Source organism: Pimephales promelas, chromosome 16, assembly GCF_988280905.1.
Source record: "Pimephales promelas chromosome 16, fPimPro1.hap1.1, whole genome shotgun sequence".
In the NCBI taxonomy this organism is placed as follows: Eukaryota; Metazoa; Chordata; class Actinopteri; order Cypriniformes; family Leuciscidae; genus Pimephales; species Pimephales promelas.
In genome coordinates this window covers 14,571,352-14,592,750 of record NC_142784.1, presented here as the reverse complement: position 1 = coordinate 14,592,750, position 21,399 = coordinate 14,571,352, and the positions used below count along the sequence as shown (strand labels likewise).

At 38.5% G+C, this 21,399-nt stretch overlaps 1 protein-coding gene across 3 annotated transcripts; it reads left to right on the top strand.

Moving 5' to 3' along the window:
- The first annotated feature begins 547 nt into the window (after positions 1 to 547).
- On the top strand, positions 548 to 20,293 carry zbtb32 (zinc finger and BTB domain containing 32). 3 transcript variants are annotated; one of them, XM_039671253.2, is made up of 6 exons: positions 548 to 662; positions 1,022 to 1,178; positions 4,119 to 5,126; positions 9,546 to 9,646; positions 18,682 to 18,855; positions 19,067 to 20,293. In XM_039671253.2, exons 3-6 carry the CDS (start codon positions 4,192 to 4,194, stop codon positions 19,294 to 19,296), a joined length of 1,440 nt encoding a protein of 479 aa, XP_039527187.2. In that variant the 5' UTR covers positions 548 to 662; positions 1,022 to 1,178; positions 4,119 to 4,191; the 3' UTR covers positions 19,297 to 20,293. The 3 variants fall into 3 exon arrangements, with proteins under 3 accessions (XP_039527187.2, XP_039527186.2, XP_039527188.2); XM_039671252.2 differs by lacking the exon at positions 1,022 to 1,178; XM_039671254.2 differs by lacking the exons at positions 548 to 662; positions 1,022 to 1,178 and adding an exon at positions 1,272 to 1,330.
- The last annotated feature ends 1,106 nt before the right edge of the window (positions 20,294 to 21,399 follow it).

Genomic DNA, 21,399 nt, shown 5'->3' with positions numbered 1-21,399 from the left:
AATAGTAACACATTGAATTAAACATGAATTTTTGAAGTTGAAAGACTAAAATGGGATATTCATTTTAATTTGCAACTATAATTTTTTTTACAGTGAGTTGGGCTTTATTTAAAGTAGTTTCATGTCTCAATCATATATGTTTTAATATAGGCTATCGGCTACAATATTGAACTCCCATTTTAGAAATATGGAAATCATTAGCTTGGTTCTTTGACAGTATCGCTATTAAGTGAACATAGAAGTTTGAGCAGATGTGCTATTTCTAAGATGACAACTAATTTATTGCATTCCTTGTATAAATTTTGTGTATTGAATTGGAAATATCATCATTAATCAACTTTCTGAGTTTAACCAGATCCATATTTCTGCAGTTATCATAAAAGGTTTTGATGGATAAACAAAGTCAACAGCACAGATGCACTTGATTTCTAGAAAGAAAGAAAAAAATAGTGAAAGAAAGGAAGAAAAGAGAGGAGAAGAAGACCAATCACAGATGCCTTTAGGGGAGGAGCTGGCTTGAGTTTAGAGGTGGCCTTGCTATATCTCACCCACATGTAGGCATCCACTGGTCGATGACACCTCTGGTTGAGGTCGCAATGCGCGGTAATGCGTCTCTGTTGACTTGCTCGCGGCAGGACGCAACCTCCACCTTGAGCTCATAGGTACGTCTTTTGAAAGTTTCTGTGAGTCAGGCTCTTCTTCTTTTCCATCGTTTGGTGTCATCTTGCTGTTTCTCATCTTGTCTGCTGTCTATCCTCCCCTCCCCCCATCACCAAGTGCAGTGCTTTCTATATCTGGAAAAACATCTTTTGATTACAAAAGCATCCGTGCAAGTGTCTGATTGTGTGTTGAGGTCTTTTCTGACTGCAGGCCCGGAGAGGATGTGTCACTGTGCAGACAGGTTTTCCCCTGTTACTCATGGGCCTCTTTCTCTCGCTGTGTCTGTATGTGGGTCTGACCGATGCACCATTGCAGTTTTCTAAAGTTAATCACCTGCATTTGTCTGTTGTACAATCTATAGGTGACTTTTTTTGTGGCCTGGGCTAATGTCTATCATTGGACAGTAGTTTTGACATCAGATGTACTGTAGTTTCGTACAATGGGAAGGGTTTGGTTTGGTGATGGGACAGAGTGTAACCTGCGAGTCACATTAAGACATTCATGGGCCTGTGCGGCAGGTAAGCCAATTGCTCATTGCACTACTGCAGAATTTGCAGTTTTAGATCTTAGGTCTTTTCTTCAGTTTCATTCTTCTAATTCTCACGCTCAAATGAGAATTCAACTGCACTAGGGTTTTAGAAGTCGCGGAGAAAGAGTAGGAACTGGAGAGGTATGTGACACTCTTTATTTAGTGTGTTCTAACTAAGCATAAAAATGTAAAACAAATTGATCTTTGCTAAATCTTAAGAAAGCAAAATAAGTTCTTGGTGTTTCCATTTGCATTTCATTTAGCATTACTTTGGTCATAAGCATAGACACAACTTTCTCTACCTCTCAGTCGCATGTGACAGTAGTTGTAGGATATACAGTAAATGCAGTAATGCATGAAACAGTTCATGTTTATTTGACTATTTTCGATTTAAAATGTAGAATATGCTTAGCATATTCCATTTGCTTTACATACAATACATAACTTGATCGTTTTTACACAATCGGCTAGGATTATACGTTTTTTTTTGTAACTTTTGAAAAGCAAAAACTTTCACTTTTGGCTATTTTGATATTCATTTTTGCGTGTTTAAAAACAAATTACGACATGCTGTACGCTGCATTTATAGTGTAGCTTTAGTACAATAATATGACTCACTGATATTACAACACACTAGACTATTAATATTGTAGCTTAAAATGTGACTCATACTTAAAAAAGAAAAACAGGTACACACCCAACCTAATGCTACAAATAATGTTGCAAGGGACCATAGAAGTCTTTTCTGTTTTTAGCCGAGTATATTCTCTGTCAAAGATACCGTTCACCGGAAAAATCTGTAGTCATTTTCTCACACTTGTTTGTCATCCCGAACTCTGTGATTTGAAAATTCAATTCTCTTTTTTTGTTCTTCCAAAGAAAACAAGTCATACAGGTTTGGGGCGACATGGAAGTATAAGTAAATGATGACAATTGTCAGTTTTTGGGTGACCTATCGTTTTAAATAGGCTAACTTGGTTCAAAAACACCTCATCGAGTGCGTAAATTCCATCAGTTAATTTGGACAGTTATGAAACACACCTGTTTGATAAATGGGTTACACTTTATTTCGATAGTCACTTTAGACATTCTACTAACTATAAGTAACTTTTCAACTACATGTCAAGTAACTCTCATTAGAGTATTAGTAGACTGTAGTAGACTGTCAGGTTAGGGTTAGGTGTTAGGATTCAGGTTAGGAGAATAAGCTGACTTGTAGTTGCTAAGTTACTTACAGTCAGTTGAATGTCTGTTGGGGGACCAACAAAATAAAGTGTTAGCAGATATTAAGCTGACAGTCTACTACTAGTACTCTAATGATAGTTAGTTGACATGTAGCGGCAAAGTTACTTAGAGTGTCTAAAGTGGACTATCAAAATAAAGTGTTACCGATAAATGTTTTACAATATTAATGTTCAGGTTGCTTTGGTTGTTCTTTCATGCTATGTGTGTGTGTGTGTGTGTGTGTGTGTGTGTGTCACTTTTAGCCAGTTTAGCATCAATTCTAGTAATTAGAACATCGAGCACCGTCATCTCAGAACAATATGTTCCACAATCCGTCACCGCGTCTGCGCTGAGGGGGAGTGATCGTATCAGCAAGCTTTTGCAGGCATTCCGTAATCTCACTTTCTTTTGTACGCAATTGGGAGATCGATGACCAAAAACAGACAATGGGTCATATAGGAATATCGCCGATTGAGATACTTGCATCGCGAAGCTTGTACATCTCAATAATAATATCTAAAAACAGCCTTTGTTTTTGGAAATTGGATTCTGAAATCCCACAATGGTTGTGTTATTCGAGAGTCATTCGTTGCCCGCACTTCAAGATGGAGTATTGAAATCGTGTCCAGTTTCTGCGCGATTTTGAGGAATTAGTACACAGCTGAGATGTAGGCCTACTGTAATCAAACGTTCCACCAGACACCACATCACACTGCTACTACAGTAGATGCATATCTAAACCGACCTACTGTATGGCTTTGATACTGTTGTTGTTGATCAAACAAACTTGAACTCTTACGAGTCTCAGCGTACCGGCATTAGTCAGAGTTTCACATTCTGAAGAGGTCTGTGGCTTCATCGCAGTGCTTCACAACAGAATTTCAAAGGTGATGCAAAATTCGAAAGGCCCTTGCACCTTGACGTGACCAAACACGCCCGCCTCCGCTCTTTGCCATACCTAGACAATGCAATTCCAGTTCATGGTTGAATGTATTGTGAGATAGAAATGATTAAACATTGCTAGAGTTTCATTTTGTGAATTAGTTCGTCTGTCTGAAAGTAGGTTGAAGGTGTTGTGACGCTGATGAGTTCTGAAAAAAAAAAAAACCCTACTGATTCTTCTGAATATGTCTTTCACAATCGCTGAAATTAAGTGAAATGCTTCGGCTTATCTATGTTTCACTCCTTCTTTCGGTGTCTGTCTGTAAAGCTTAACTATGAAACATTGATTAATCCTTGGGTGAAATGGCAATGGTTGGCAATGTCTTCTTGTCTTATACATGACTGTTGAATGTCTCGAGATTGATAGAGTTTGCATCAGAGAGAAAAATGGGTTTTAAAAATCTCATTATCATAATCAGATGTACTTAATTATCAATAGAAAATGTAATATTTTTATTTTAAATAGTTTTTAAATCATTTTTAAATTACTACTATGTGTGACAGGTTTTTTCTTTTTTTTTTTAAGCCAGGAAAATCCCATTGAGATATTGCAAGACGGACGGCAGCGCACAGTTTATAACATTGGCATTTTAATTATTTTCTAATAATGTAGCATATTTTGTTGTATGTATATTTATATAATTACCGATTTTTGATCATGTTCATTTAAGATCTGAGAACCTTTTGTCTCCCTCTCTTCAGTTCCAAACTGAAGCAAGTTTCCCTTGATAAAATTAACCTCTGTTTTTTCCCCCTTCCAAAGGCTGAAATGAGATTTCGCAGCTCGACATCAAACCCGATCATCTCACTTCAGCTGCCCCTTTCGCTCTTTGAAGATGATCCGCATTCATAACCCTCACCACGTGCCTTTTCTGCATCAGACGGAGCAGCTCCGTCAGGCAGGGACCCTTTGTGACACGCTTCTCACCGTGGAAGGCCTTTCATTTAAAGCCCATGCCCTGATCCTAGCGCTGGCGAGCAAGCGGCTCAAGCGTCAGTTAACAAACCAGCACGGTCCAGGTCGGGGGTACAGCTGCGCAATAGAAAGCGTCTCTCCCCACACATTCAAGCAAATCTTGGACTATGTGTACAGCGAATCGGTGCAGGTGCCCAAAGATGACCTAGATGAGCTTCTGAGGGGTGCAGAGTACCTGGAAGTGGAGTCTTTGGTAGAACAGTGTCAAGCACTACTCGGTAGTGCAAATTCCCCTACTAAGACAGACACAAAAGTGGTAAAGTCGCTCCAAGAAGACAAAACATTCAAGCACAACGAGTTGTCCAAAAAAAGCCGCTCTAAGGATAAAGACAACCTCGACTGTTCTTTAAAAGAAGAGCGATCTTCCACCAATAAAGATCACAAGATTTCGGTCGATGATCCATACAACAAAAGCTGTTCTCCTGCGTCTCCTCAGCCTCCAATGTTCTCCAGAGAACCCATCATCTCTTCCAGCACCCCATCTTTGACCCCTCGCTTGTGTTGGCCTCCAGTCAGCCCGTCTCGTGGCATGGTGTTAAACTGTAGAGAAATTATGACCTTCCACTCGCTCCGAGCGTACCCGTACCCCACACCCATGTACCCCCTCCTGCACCGCTCGCTCCAACCACATGTCTCTTCCTCACTTATGGGTTATCCCGGGCTGCTTCACCCCTATCACCCTCTCATACACTCTTCTCAGATGACTCAAGACAGTCCCTTCGTTTCGGGTCTAAAAGGAAAGAACACCTCTATCAGTGCAGCTTTAACAGAGTCCGTGTCAGAAAGTCAAGAGAGGTAAGAAACGACTTAATGAAACGATACTTACAAACGTTATTGAGTTGATCAAATATCCAACCATGTGAAACTGATTTTAATGAAAGAGAAGTGAACAAGAATAGCTATGGTTCATTTGAGGTAAACTAGATTTTTTTTTTTATTGTCATATTGATTGTGATTTTTTTTTGCTTGATTTGGACTATTAATTATCTATTTACATAAAGCCAGATACATAAATTGATGAATGATTTTGACATTAATATTAGAGAGAAATGCTTTAAACAAACGCAATCTTACCATTTGAACTTATCACTCGTGCTTAATTATCAATAAATATCAATGTACACATTTTTCAAGTAAAACATTTTGTTTTAAATGGTAAACAATAGATATTGATCACATTAAGATGCTTTCTATCTAATGCAATGATGCATGTTTAACGGGTAGCTCAAAGGGAAAGTTTACCCAATTCTGTCATCATTTATTCACCCTCATGTAATTCTACACCAGTATGACTTTCTTTTCTTTATTTCTTTTTTTTTCTGTGGAACATCATACATATTATTTTTTGATAATATTTTTGTCCATACAATGGAAACTGTTTGGAGACCAACATACTTCCTAATATATTTCATAGAAGAAAGTGCCCTCTTTTAAGTGTTCAAATACTTTTGGGCTGTCTGTATATCTGAGCATTAAAAATTCAATAACATTTTAACATTAAGAAACTATATGTATTTATCAAACTTTGACCTTTAGCAGTCCAGTAGTCTTTTTTTCAGGAATAAGTCCAGGGTTATGAGACATCTGGGTATTGTCAGCATGGTGAAAAAATCTCTTTTCATAACGATATTTTCAGCAGGAAGCCACATTATAGTCAGTTAATTTCAGCGGAACACCATAAGCCTGGTAAACACGTTTTTAATGCAACAACACATTTACAGTCAAAACCAAAGCAAATACCACAAAATCCAACGTTGTATTACTTTTAAAAAAAGGATTGGTTTTCTACTATGCAATACTACTGAAGAAGACCATGATTGCTTGAAATCGACTTTTATCCTGATTCTTAGATATAAAATTCTAAATTATGGTTATAAAAAATGTATAAAACTCTTATAAAATCGTAATTTTTACGGTAGAAAAATGGCAGCTGTGGTTGCCAGAACTTTACCTTTAAAAATACGGTAGGAACATTAATGGTTTTACAGACTTAGCTTAAAACTTAAAGTAATAAACTGTATTTCATTTTCTGATAAAATGTTGATTTAACTTTTGAAAAATGTATATCTGTTTTATAACATTGTATTACACTGACAACCAACAATCATCACAGCAGTGATGAGAGTTACATGATCAATCAAAGTTCTTAAAAAGTCTTCCATTAGAAGGTTAATACTTAAATAAAGAAGCTGCAGTCTCATTCATCATGGTAACACAAATGAAATTTTAAAAATAAATGCATTTATCATTAATTTAACAACATTAAATGTAACATAAAACCCTAATGTACATAACTGATTAGAAAAAAAAAAACAAGAAAACTATGAGGAACAGTAGTTATTTCATCAAAAATACATAAACTGTGAAGTGTCACAGGGAATTGTCGGAATGTCAATTTACGGGTTTTCACTGTAAATTAAACAATGAGTTGTTCTTTTTCCACTTTCAAAAACTGTAAATTTAACTGTATTTTACAGTAAAATTATATCACAGTTATTTACCGTATGTAGTACGGAAACTTTCTGTTAACCAATTAGTTAGTTAGTCTTTTACCGTTAAAATCACAATTATGTTTTACAGTGTTTTTGACTTTTTTAAAACCATATTGAAGTTCACATGCACGCTTCTTCACCACAGTCCACTCCAACCACCTTTTAAGATCAAATAATGATCAAAAATGTATTTATTTGTATTGTATAACAAAAGTATTATTCTATGTCTTAAGCTGAGAAACAAACTCAATCAAGCATGTCAAACGTTTTAAGGGCAGTGTATGCTCTCTTTCCAACAGACACTTTTTCCCCAACCCAGCCCCCTGTTCCACCTACATGTCTTTCAACAGGCTCCAAATGAAACTAATAACGGCCTCTGGTTCAGTAGCACTGGAATAATAGTTCAATAAAGACAATTATGGATAGTGTTGTGATACATTATTGTAATGAAACACTTTGGAGTATGAATAATAAATATTGTTATTGTTATGATTACTTTTATTTGCAATTAGACATGTGTGATGTATATAGATGTGCTTGTGGTCATAAAGATCTGTCCGTCGATATTTTAAGTGTTTGAGCCAGGATAAAAGCACGGACGCATCACGCGCACCAAATACTGGATATGTCGGGGGCGTGTTTTGGAAAACAACACTTACTATCAAGGCTGAAACTGAGGGGAGCCCCCCAATTATCCCCAAATTACAAACAGAAAATGTGAAAGTCAGCCATCGCCACCCTCAGAGCACGATGCTCTATTTCAGGCTCATTTTAGCCAAAGACTGTTCCACTCCACACACAAAAACAGGTGCCCCATTCAGACAGAGATCATTATGCTTGTTTTGCCCAATGTGAGTGTAAGATTGAAACTTTTTTTTTTTTTGCGCATGCACATACATAGAAACAGTACAAACCACCCACTCACCAGTTCACTAGGTTTCATGATTAAACATCCCAAATAATGTAAATATCCGAAGGCCTTTCAAACGTAAGGTAATAGGGTCACTTCTTAGATTTTGAAGAGCATATTATTATTATTATTATTATTTTGGCTCGAAATATTTGAATCGGATATAAAATCGGATGATCTTTCCTTCACACTGTAGATGTGCTGCAGGTTGCTTTACTCTGGCAGAGGAAACCATTGTCGGCTTGCTTTGTTTCCTGCTACCTGAGCGCAAAACCTTTGTTCTTACACTTTTTAGTCTTGTTTTAGACAGAAGGAGGTGATGTAATCTTAATCGTTTGATTAAACAGATTTGAAATGCATTTGGCAAATTGCCGCTTTGTGTGTCTACATGTGTGAGGCTAAAGAGCGCTGCATGTATATCGAGTTTTGTTCATAAATTTCCTCTTCGTGTCATCAAGCCTACTCATTTCTTAATATTTTTATACTTCATCAGGTGCATCCTGATGAAGTGTTGAAGGAATACACGTGTAATGCCTAGTTCACACTACATGATTTTAAAATGTCAGGCTGAACTGTGCAGTTCACACTACATGACTTGCTCTCAGTGAAATCATGAGTGTTCAAGTTGTTTAGCTGTTCACACCACACAACACAACGTGATTGATCCACAACAGGAGGTAACTCACTACACGAGTTAACAACGCACTACATAGAGATACAACCACGATCGGATGATAAGAGCATATCATTTGTGACTCAATGAGAGCTGTTTCAGTACTATAGTACGGTCTAAATCCTGAAAATAATCAAACAAATAACGAGTTGACAACAACACGATTCTATCTGGTCTAGAAACCATGTTTTGTAACGAAAAACCACGCAATAAAACGAACCAGAAATGACGCGAAACTGCAGAGAAGAACACAACACGCGAATATGGACGTCAGACAGAAACTAGTGCTGCACACTGTTTGCTCGACGATCTGCTCTGAGAAAAAAAAATGCAAAAAAGAAAAAGTAAGATTTACCTGGTGTCCTCAACCCATGCGTTGCTATGATTGGCTGTACTCATGACATCACTGAGATTGAGTCGCGCGACTGCTCGAGATATCTAGCATGCTAGATATTTTTCTGAGCTCGGTGACCTGTCTGCGAGGTGTCTGCGAGCTGTCTTTGATGCGTTGTTGCGATAACACCCTGACTTGTCGGCGACTCAGCGATTTGCAAATCGACTTAAATCGGGCTTAAAATCACGTAGTGTGAACTAGGCTTAAGCTAACAATTTACTGGATTAAAAAGGTCAAATAAAGTAGTAAACAAAGTCATGCCTGTGTATATTTATATTTGTCTAAGGAACTGCTGACAGCGTTTAGATCAAAAGTTTTTTAAGAGCATGTGAAACAAATTCAGGCTAGTGTCTTTTAAAACCGTTAAACTGGTTGTGCAGTTTCTCCTAAATGATAGCACAAATGTGATAACACACTAAACCTAACAGAGAGCATCATCAGTAACACCTGAAAGCTTGTGGGTTTGTCACTGACCCTACCTGCTGGTCATAATTAGCTGTGGTCTAGCTAAAGCACTTGAATGTGTTGAAATGCACCTCTAGAAGTGTTACTGAATCCGCAGGTGTTAGCTGCCCAGATCAACAAGTGTTAAAAAAAAAAAAAAACACCAGAGGAAAATGAAGTGACTCGGTTTTTGAAGTTATACGTTGATGATGAATAAAGTTGTAAAAGCTAATGTCACCAGTTATGCATGGAAAATATGGACATCTTTGAATAAGCGTTAAAATGACAACATTTTCCACAGGAAGCCAAAGGTTCAAGAGGAGAGGGAGATATGCTGCAGACACTGCGGTAAGCCAGCCCTGGAAAACCCCTGGAGGTCAACCACTGGGTCATCAACCTCAGGTAATATGTCATGTAAATGCACACAAATGAACCTGGAAGAATTGTATACAGTCGTATATGCATGCACAGTATAAAGAAGGCATATAGATACTCATGCAGAAGCTTGCAGAAACACAAACTGATTTTGATTTTGCCTTGGATGCATAGTTCAGAGGAATGGATGCCCACAACAGGATGTAAATGTTGTGTATCTCTCAAATAGTTGAAAGCAATTTAGAGTTGAGATGGTGGCCGTTGCCTTCCTTCCTCTGACAGCAGTAAAAGAAAGGATAGAAGACAGTGGAAAAAATGACGTTTTTTGAAGTGTAAAATTCATGCATCTATTATACCTGTGAAATCCTTCAGCCATTTTTTTCTTATTTTACATCTACATGTACAATAATGAATTTAGCGCATGCTTTTATATAAAGCGTCTTACAAAGCTATTTGTCAAAAGGCTAACAATGTTTATAGTCAATGCCAGGTTTATAGAAGAAAATGTTCAATATAGAACCTTAAAGTGTTCTATCAGGCACTTCATACCTTTTATATAGAATATAGAACCTTTTGTATGTAAATGTATATAGAACCTTTTAGAGGGTCCCATCATAGGATCCTTTAATGGAATTAGTTTTAAAGGGACAATGTGTAGGAATTTCTCCCATCTAGTGGTGAAAATGTATTTTGCATTCAAATTGTGCTCTCCAGCGCCTCGCTTTTTCAAATTCGCGTCGCATCTACGGTAGTCGTATGTACCCAAAAGCTATGAAAGGATGTCTTCTAATAGCACTTCGTCGAGTGTTCCTTCTGGGTGAACTGGTTTGTTATTTCAAACAAACAGCGACTTGACACAACGAACAAACGAATGTTACAGTATGAATTACGGACTGTGGAAAACATGAACTATTGTAATAAGTAGTTATGCCTTCTTTGTTCGTTATATTTTCTGAAGTACGTGCATTGTTAGATACCATCATCAACTAACTATAAATGTTCATCTGTCTATAAATTAAAGTACACAACCAAACAATGAAAAATAGCTTGTAATTTAGAATGTAACATTGATTTACCTGTCGATAAGAAAGCAGGACTTCAGCGTCTCTTTTGAAATCTTTCTCCTGCATTAGCTCTATCTACTGGAAAAAGCTAACCCAACATTAACTTTTTGTTTTTTGTAATCTCCAGTCCTGTTTCCTTTTACGATCTATTTTGGACTTTTCTGGCGACGAGGATTTGCAATGCAGCCTTTTAAACTTGCCGAGGCAGTGACAAGCGCCTCTCACGGCTCTGCTTTCAGTCACGTCACGCTTGCTCTGAACAAAAATGCGATGTAGAGACACGTTGGCCTAGTACTTTTTGTCCCTCTCTGCTATTGTAGTTTTTCAAGATGGCGGACCTACATGGAAGCCTCCGTGGACTTACCCGTTCCATGTATATAAAGATAATAAATTCTTCATTTACGAGGATAAGTCAGATAATTGGCAGAGGCATTTGTACACCATTGAGGACATATTTATGAATAGAACTATTGATTTTAAATAATAAAATGCATGAAAAAGTACACATTGTCCCTAAATGAATTATTTTTTTATGAATTATTTTTGTTTTAATTAATTTCTTGAATTAAATAGATCGTAAACACACATTTTTCACTAGACAAAAAATTAAATAACCTTTAAAACATGAAAGTATAGGTAGAGCATAGTTGACTTGCTAAGTTTTTTAATCATTTTTTTATCTTTATTTATCTATTTGATCCTGAATCACAAAACCAGTCGCACGGGTAGATTTGTGGCAATAGCCAACAATACATTGAATAAGTCAAAATGATTAGGATATTAAGTAAAGATCGTGTTCCATGAAGGTATTTTATACATTTGCTACCATAAATATATAAAACACTTATTTTTGTGAGTGAAAGCAGCACAATCACAAACTTAAATGGACAACTTTAAAGGTGATTTTCTCATTGTTTCGATTTTTTTTGCACCCTTAGATTTCAGACTTTCAAATAGTTGTATATCGCCCAAATATTGTCCTATACTAACAAATCATCAATGGAAAGCTTATTTGTTCATATTTATTTTACAGCATTATTATTATTTTTAATCTCGTTTTTAAAAAAATGTATGCATGACTGATAAATTGTGATGTAATGCAAGTCACTGTGAATGTAATGAATGCTAACATCTAGCATTATAGACTAGTTAAAATGCTACAATGACTTTGTAGAACAGATACAGTGGCCTGAAGCAGAAGTTGCGATACACTTGATTTTGTCCTTGGGGAATTGTTATATGTTTGTGGTTTGCTATTGGCCAATCAGTGACGGGTTGTCCCACCCATGCTCCGGTATACATGTCATCAGAAAAGCGAAGAGATTAAAGGTGCACTATGCAGGATTTTAACTTACTGGTAGTTATTTCAGTCATTTCAGCACCGGCCGTTCCTCTTCTCCGACCATCTGGGACAAGACGATTCCTAGCCTCCTGTTCGAAGCATCTGTCTGCAATAAAAAGGGGAGAACAAAGTTAGGAGACTGTTAGAGCAGCCCGTCACACAGAGCAACTGTCACTTTGGTTACAACCTATTGGCACAGCTCCATCCACTGGATCGGATTTGGACCTTTCTTTTTAGTAAGATGGGTGAGCAACCTGGTGAGCTCCAAATAATTAGGCAAAAACTTAATATCCCACCAGCCCCAGGAACTGTCTCACCTCCTTTTTGATCTTTTTGGATCTGGGCAGGCTGCAATTGCGTCAGTCTTATCAATTTGGTGACGCACCTGCCCATGTCCCAAGTGGAAGCCCAGACACACTTCTTTGGGTTTGCTGTGAGTCCCGCCACCCTCAACGATCTCAGGACAGAGGACCTCCCTGTGGGGAGTCGGGAACCCGGATCCAAGTCCCCACAGTTCCACGACTGGACACCTATCCTGGAAATGACCCAGGTCCCTGCATCTCCAGCAGACAAGCCCAGGCCGCCCCACCGCCAGAAAGTTGTCAAAGAGACTGACAGAAAAAGGGGAGAGGCGAAAAAGACGCAGAGGGTCCGGACATGTTCCCTTGTGTCCAAGGTCCGTAACCCTGGGAAACTTCAGAGGCCAGACTGCCTCTTCCCTGCTGTGGCTGTCGAGGGCATGCATTGCTCCACGACCTGGGAATAGGGACAGGACGGGACTAGAGAGAGAAGAAAAAGAGAGAGAAACATTAGGGAAGGGCTCGCATCCCCCTGTTCATGCCGCCATATGATCCTTGGCCAGCTGGATGGCCACGTTCAGTGACGTCGGGTGGTGGCACTGGACCCACTCGGCAGTCCTGCGAGCGATGAACTGCTCCAGCACCTCTAAGTTGATTACTTGCTTGACATCGCGGGGCATAGCCCTTGGTGATTACATCATTCATAAAATTAACATAGTGATGAAACAATGGATTCCTCAAGAACTTTTTTCTCACATCTCTTGAGGCCACCATATGGCAGGAGGTTCGCCACAAGCAGCTGTTGCGCTGCTACCTGTGCTTACCCAGACAGCAGCTGAATCATACATTTACATTTATATTTATTCATTTAGCTGACACTTTCAAAACCGACTTACAATTGCTATATATGTCAGAGGTCGCACGCCTCTGGAGCAACTAGGGGTTAGGTGTCTTGCTCAGGGACACATTGAAACCCACAACCGGGGTTTCCCACACCAAAGGCATGTGTCTTATCCACTGCGCCATCACCACCCAGGCGCACCTGCCTCCTCCGATTTCTTCTCAAACTGGTCCACAAATGCCTCCTGCCGGTCCTCCTCCTGCCCCTGGTACAGCAGACGGAAACGATCCTCCGGCTCCAGTCTGAGGTCCATTAGGGCCTGGTGGAGACTGGCGAGCGATTTGACCTGCTCCGCAAGTGGAATTTGGCGTGCAGACTTCTTCGCCCTGGGCTTCGGCATCACTGTGACAATGTTCATAAATAAAAGCGCTCTTGCACATTCAATATACAGTAACAAAGATTTCCAACACAACATGTCCTCATGCCGGGGTTACACCCCTACTCTTTCGAAAGACATCCTGGGATTTTTTGTGACCACAGATAGTCAGGACCTCAGTTTAACGTCTCATCCGAAGGACGGTGCTCTTTGACGGTATAGTGTCCCCATTACTATACTGGGGGGTTAGGACCCACACAGACCACAGGGTGAGCGCCCCCTGCTGGCCTCACTAACACCTCTTCCAGCAGCAACCTGGTTTTCTCAGAAGGTCTCCCACCCAGGTACTAACCAGGCTCAGCCCTGCTTAGCTTCAGTGGGCAACCAGTCTTGGGCTACAGGGTGATATGGCTGCTGACCTACTAGACCTACTAGAATTAGAGACAGGTGTTAATCATCATGCACTTCTAGGTCCATTAGGGCCTGGTGGAGACTGGCGAGCGATTTGACCTGCTCCGCAAGTGGAATTTGGCGTGCAGACTTCTTCGCCCTGGGCTTCGGCATCACTGTGACAATATTCATAAATAAAAGCGCTCTTGCACATTCAATATACAGTAACAAAGATTTCCAACACATAGATAGAACATGTCCTCATGCCGGGGTTACACCCCTACTCTTTCGAAAGACATCCTGGGATTTTTTGTGACCACAGATAGTCAGGACCTCAGTTTAACGTCTCATCCGAAGGACGGTGCTCTTTGACGGTATAGCGTCCCCATTACTATACTGGGGTGTTAGGACCCACACAGACCACAGGGTGAGCGCCCCCTGCTGGCCTCACTAACACCTCTTCCAGCAGCAACCTGGTTTTCTCAGAAGGTCTTCACCCAGGTACTAACCAGGCTCAGCCCTGCTTAGCTTCAGTGGGCAACCAGTCTTGGGCTACAGGGTGATATGGCTGCTGACCTACTAGACCTACTAGAATTAGAGACAGGTGTTAATCATCATGCACTTCTAGGACCTCTTTTTAGGACTCTGCTTTACTACACCCCCCTCGCCACAGTCACATTTGTTTTTGTTTTTCTTTTTTAGAGAGTAATATTGGAACACATTACTTTTAAAAGTAACTTTCCCCAACAATGCAATAAATAAACTTGCTTTTATAATTTTTTATTATAATGCATTCATTTATAAAAAAAAAAATCAAATTCATACAGTATTTAGAGAGTCAATTTTTTGGGGGGTTATCAGACATTAATGCAATACAGCTGTGCAAACTTGTGGTTAATCTGCTAGGACAAATGTGTGAAGGGAAATACTTCAAGCATCAGATAAAAATCACATTGAAATCTGTTGGTTAAATGTTCATGTTTTCAGATGCAGCTTGGCATCTAATGCAATGACATTCATGCATTAGTGTCCAAACACATTTTTAGGCGTCGTTGTGTAGTCACAATATTGGTTGTGCTTTGTCCAAGGTCACATAGGGTTCTCTCAGTGTACAGAACCAAACGACCCCTTACCTTCTAAACCGGGGTGTAAACATGTGTGCGAGAGACAACTGTGGCTTCTCGTGGTGCATCAGCACAGTCCTGCGGTTGATTGGCTCTGTGCTCCATGGTGGTTTGAATACAGTACCAAAAGTGAAGTGTCGACTTGTTCTTTTTTCATCCAATTTGGGGTTAGAGCGCTTTTTATGTGTCGAGCTTGTGTTCACGTCGGATCATTTTGGGGTGAGAATGATAGTAACACATTTTTATGAGATGCTATCTTTATATAATCTATTCTGTATTTAGTTTATCACAGATGTGGGTAGTTTTAGATTTAAAATAAATACATCATATTCTAATGTAGTCTCTTATTTACTCAGAATTGCTAATATTTAATAAAGTGATTTTAGAAGAAAAGCATGTCAACAACCTATGCATTAAGTTCTGAAGTTTTTCTTCCATGAAAATATTTCTCACTATATACGACTCTTTCAACCTGGCAACATTTGGTTACGCCAACCTAAGTCATTTTATGGTACCAGCTGCACAGTTTTAAAAGTGTTCTGACAGGTTTTGGTTTAATTAAAACGCATTGGATCATTTTAGCCGTCGGTTTTAAGAAGTTTTGGGCACATTGTACGATGTCACCTATTCAAACAGCAAACTTGTGCTGTAATGGCGCATGTTTCTGCAGCATGTTTATGTGACTCTGCTGCATCCTGGTTTAGTGTTGTGTGAGGTATGTGGGAATGTGTGGGTGTTTATATATGTGTGAATACAATGCATGTCAAGTGCACATATGTTTGCTTGAGTTTCACATGACTTCTGTGTTCGCTTGTGTGGCGAGCAGGACGAGGGACCTGAGAGAACGGCGCGAGGCCGGTGGCATGATTAATGATGAAGACGCAACGGTCTCGTATCTCTCACGTCCCTCGACCCCGTCCTGCTTGCCACAGCTTTTTTTTTTTTTAGCATGCTCTGAAGTGTAAGCTTACACAACCTTGCAAGTGTCCATATGATTGTCATAAACGCTCTTAGCGAATATAAAGACAGAAAGTGTTAACCATGGTTTTTTTCACACTTTGAGCTGTACAGGGGAGGATGTGGTGTGTGAATGTATATGTGTGTGTGTGTGTGGACAGGGAGAGCTACAAACTAGGCCGCACACCAAGTTGCCACAGGATGTGTTTATCTAAAATTGGGCCCCTCGACTGCGCACTACCAGAGCTTTATTTGTCACTTTATTTTTGACCATAAATCACTTTTAATCTTGATGTTTTTACATTTTATATAAAATAAACATACAATTGGTTTATTATTTGAACAGAACTGGATAATTAACATCTAGAATTTAAATTCATATTGTAATTTCTTTCCGATTCCTTAATAAGCAGTGTCATGTTTTTTTTTTTTTTGTGTCTGACTTGAGGAAACTAATTTAAAACACAAAATAATATTTAGATTTTTTTATTTTCTTATTTTTTATTTCAGCTATATTATATATATACTGTAGTAAGGTCCTCATAGGTTCATTTAAACATGGAAATTAAGAGAAAGTTTTATGATTACAGAAAACAACAAAAATGCACCTAAAACATTTATGATAAAAACAAAATAATGTTTTATTGATAAATGCCGAAAAGTGTGAAATTCAGTTCACTCAAATTGCTGTGATAATATCATTTAAAATGGGAATGTTTGTATTAAATTAGAAAATGCGATATACATTGTTTTGTTTTTTTATAGTGTTATAAATGTTTTAGGTGATTTTTTTTTGTTTTAATTTACATCAACCATTTTTTAATCTTTGTTAATGTTAGTTAATAAAAAAATAGTTCATGTTAAGCCCATTAAATAATATTAAAAGATACAACTTTTGATTTTAATAAGGTATTAGTAAATGTTGAAATTAACATTAAGATTATCAAATGCTTTCTAAGTATTTTTCATTGTTTGATCGTTTTAACTAATGTAGTGTAATTACAACAAATGGAACCTTATTTTAACGTGTTACCATTACTTTTATATTTAGTCTCTATTCACTTTCATGCGTGGTTAACTGGTGTTTAAACAGGATGGAACAATCATCACATCAAATTTAAACATATTTGAGCTGATATGAGGGGCCAAAGAGCTGACCAGCGTCAGACCAAAAATACACCTGCTTTCTCGTCAAGCACTGAAACTGTTTTTTGCCTCAGAGACCATGATGATGTGTTGAGAGTTTTAGTCGAATGGTTACTCTTTCTGTCTTAAAAGAACATGCATAGACAACAGGCATGTATTTGAACTCAAAAGTTTGGGGTCAGTCCGATTTTTGCTAGTTTGTTTTGAAAGAAATAATACTTTTATTCAGCAAGGATGCCTTAAGTTGATTAGAAGTGATAGTAAAGGCATTTATAATGTTACAAAAGACTTCCGTTTCAAATAAATTTTGTTCTTTTATTAGATAAAACAATCCAGGGGGAAAAAAAGTTTAAAAAAAAGGTTTTTAACATTGATGATAATAATAGGAAGACATGTTTCTTTAGCATCGAATAAGAATATTAGAATGATTTCTGAAGGATCATGTGATCATAAAATCAGCTTTAAACACCACTGGAATAAATTGTAATAATATTTTACAATATTACTGTTTTATCTGTGTTTGATCAAATAAATATAAAATAAAAATAAGTGCAGCCCTTGTGACTGCAAAATGACCACAAACCTTTGATTAAGTGCTAAAATGAATTTAATAACATGAATCTGCATTCATGCAAAATTAAAAAAAAACTGATTTAAAAGGGTAGTTCACTTTAACAAAAAACAAAAACAAAAAAACTTTTGCTAATAATTTACTCACCCGCATGTCATCCGAGATGTCCACGTCTTTCTTTTTTCAGTCGAAAAGATATTAAGGTTTTTGATGAAATCATTCCAGGATTTTATCCATATAATGGACTCCAATGGGAACCAAACGGTTCAAGGTCCAAATGAGAGGTTCAGTGCAGCTTCAAATGGCTTTAAATGACACCAGACGATGAATAAGAGTCTTATCTAGAACTCTTTGAGTCATGACTCAAAAAAAGATACGTTAATTTTGATGAACGAGTTCGAACAGGAGAGTCACGAACGCTCATCACAGATGAGAACAAGGCGAGCATTGTGCTTATAAAACTTAACATTTTTTATTTATTTTATAAATGAGCTATCGTTTTGCTAGATAAGACTCTTATTCATCGCCTGGTGTCGTTTAAAGCCCTTTGAAGCTGCACTGAAACTCTCATTTAGACCTTGAACCGTTTGGTTCCCATTGAAGTCCATTATATGGAGAAAATCCTGGAATGTTTTCATCAAAAACCTTAATTTCTTTTCGACTGAAGAAAGAAAGACGTGGACATCTTAGGTGACATGGGGGTGAGTAAGTGAGTAAATTATCAGCAAAAAAGTGAACTACTCCTTTTAATGCATAAAAAAACGGGTAAATAGATTTTGAAGATTATATGTAAACTGTGCCACATATGACTGTTCAAATCTCTTAGTTTGTGGTTTTCTTCTGAAATGAAACTGCATTAAAAAGATTGTCCACTGATAACAGAGAAGTGTTCTATTTCTAGCTCTCTTGTTCAGTTACTCACTCTGTTGTTCTGTCATCGTCTCGTTGGCAGGTTCGGTGGAGATGACGTTCAGGTGTAAGTTCTGTGGCCGAGGTGGACGGGACAGGCGATCTCTGCGCTCGCTCAGGAGGGGTGTCGGGGGAGAGAAGCCTTACCAGTGCAAACAGTGTAGCAAGAGGTTCAGCCTTAAACACCAGCTGGACACTCATTACCGGGTCCACACAGGTACAACTGACAGCAGAGCCTTCCTGCAAAGCTTCAGCTCCAACCTGGAGTTTCCCATTGATCCTGAGCATCTTCCCTTTCTAAGAAAAATTAAATCAAACACCATGTTTCACTGCATCAAGATTAGATCTATAATATGAATCAGTGTTGTTTTAGTATGGCATTGAGATACTATTTGGCCTTTTGAATTTTTAATATCTCTTCTTTCCAGGTGAAAAACCATTTGAGTGTCGGCTGTGCGGCCAACGTTCCCGTGACTATTCGGCTATGATTAAGCACCTGCGCACTCACGGCGGCGCCACACCGTACCAGTGCACCCTGTGCCTGGAGTTTTGTAGCAGTCTGGCAGCCATGCAGAAACACCTGAAGAACCACCCCGCGCAGGACTTCCCTCCAGACTGGAGCCTGAACAGCACATACCTGTACAACAGCCACACCTGACCATGCAAAAACTGGACATTTGAGTCCAGGGGGATAACATGTAGATACGGAACATTTAAAGGAGTAGTTCACTTTTTAAAAAAAACTTTTGCTGATCATTTACTCACCCCCATGTCATCCAAGATGTCCACGTCTTTCTTTCTTCAGTCGAAAAGAAATTAAGGTTTTTGGACTTCAATGGACTTTATTGGGAACCAAACGGTTCAAGGTCCAAATGAGAGTTTCAGTGCAGCTTTAAACGACACAAGACGATGAATAAGGGTCTTATCTATGACCCTTTGAGTCATGACCCGAAAAAAGATTTGTTCATTTTGATGAACGAGTTTGAACAGGACAGTCACGAATGCTCATCACAGAGAGCAAGGGACATTTGTGCTTATAAAACTTAAACTTTTTTTATTTATATTTTAAATGACAGATCGTTTCGCTAGATGAGACCCTTATTCATCGTCTGGTGTCGTTTAAAGCCATTTGAAGCTGCACTGAAACTCTCATTTGGACCTTGAACCGTTTGGTTCCCAATGAAGTCCTTTATATGGAGAAAGTCCTGGAATGTTTTCATCAAAAACCTTCATTTCTTTTCAGCTGAAGAAAGAAAGACATGGATATCTTGGATGATATGGGGGTGAGTAAATTATCAGCAATTTTTTTTTTTTTTTTAAAGTGAACTACTCCTTTAATACACTTTTGTTATTTTGAATACTTTTATAAATCTATTTTGAAGCCATTTTACAAATATGATAATATATTTAATTTACATACAAGGGACATTTATGACAATGTCGGATGTTTACTTTTAAGACGTCTAGATGAAGTAGATTGTAATTTCATTGCATTTTTTTTCTCTGCGAAATATCAGTCATCACAATAGCATACAAAATCCATGTTTATTTATTGAGCTGGTGAACTCTGAAACATTTATCTAAGCACTCACTATGTGATCTATTTACACACTGTATGCAATCTTTTAATAAAAGCATTATGATTCAAACTGAAAGAGTTTGTGACTTTTTTTAATCTGTGAAACATGAAAGCCTATTAAGAAGAGCTTGACAGTTGGCCTATATTCGGAATAAATACATTAGTTTAGTCTGTGGCTGATTTGTTGTCAACCGAATCTATGTAGCCTATTTATTTCTGTTCCGAACCAATTCAATGTGGAAATTTACCCAGCCCTCCATCTTCCCCAGCACCACCTGCTGAAATCTACTTGGGGATTCTCCCTACTTTCCTCGGATTCTCTTCACTACATTTAGTGCATGTTTCGGCAGAAGCCTTAAAGGAGTCATGAACTGGCTTTTTAAATTTTATTATATTGTTGTCTGAGGTGAACTTTTTTGCTTGGTTTTTGCATTCAAAAACATCAAAATGAATAAGTAATAGGCTATTTTCTACCCTAGTTTTGAGCCCAGCTCAGAAACGCTCGGTTTTTATGGGCGTCTCGCACTGAAGACTTGGAAGTAAACGCCCACTGCTGTGAGTGGATAACAGTTTTGCATATTATAATGAGTTTCAACTCACCTGTCGATGCACTTGGGGGAAATTGTTTTGAAAACGTCCAATGTTGTAAAATGGCAACCGGAATGATTCGCCCATACATGTTCGACCCAGAGTCCGTGTGTTGCACAATTCCTGTCGGATCCAATATAGATGGCACAGCACCGTTCTTTACTCTTAATCGGTCTGCAAATCCAGTCTTGTTTACAAAACAATCCTCAGTGAAATGAAGCAAACAGATGGATAAAGTTTTACCCTCATCAGCTGGAACGTCATTAAAAATAAAGTTTTGCAGTCCTATTGGTATCTAGAGGAAGCTTATGCAGTGTCTTCTTCCACAACCAGGCGCTGCACAACATTTTGTATTGCTCGGTAGCTCGATCCGGATTGTCATCACAACTCGAGGTAAGAGGTAGGAATCTATGTAATTTATCTATGCGTGTAAAGCGCGAATCGGTGGGCGGGGCTAAACCTGCCGTGTTGAAGTAGGCGTTGATCTTGTTCTGCGGGGGTGGGTTTTTATCCTCTTTGACGTCATAGTTCCCCACTTTTAAAAACAAGTCGTTTGCTGAGGCTGGTGTCAATAAAAGCTTTTATTGGACTAAC

Excerpts from the sequence above, each read along its gene's own strand:
- zbtb32 (XM_039671252.2), top strand. The coding sequence starts at position 4,192 with ATGATCCGCATTCATAACCCTCACCACGTGCCTTTTCTGCATCAGACG. Across the intron at positions 5,127-9,545 it reads GTGTCAGAAAGTCAAGAGAG|GAAGCCAAAGGTTCAAGAGG; the intron begins GTAAGAAACGAC and ends CATTTTCCACAG. Across the intron at positions 9,647-18,681 it reads CACTGGGTCATCAACCTCAG|GTTCGGTGGAGATGACGTTC; the intron begins GTAATATGTCAT and ends TCTCGTTGGCAG.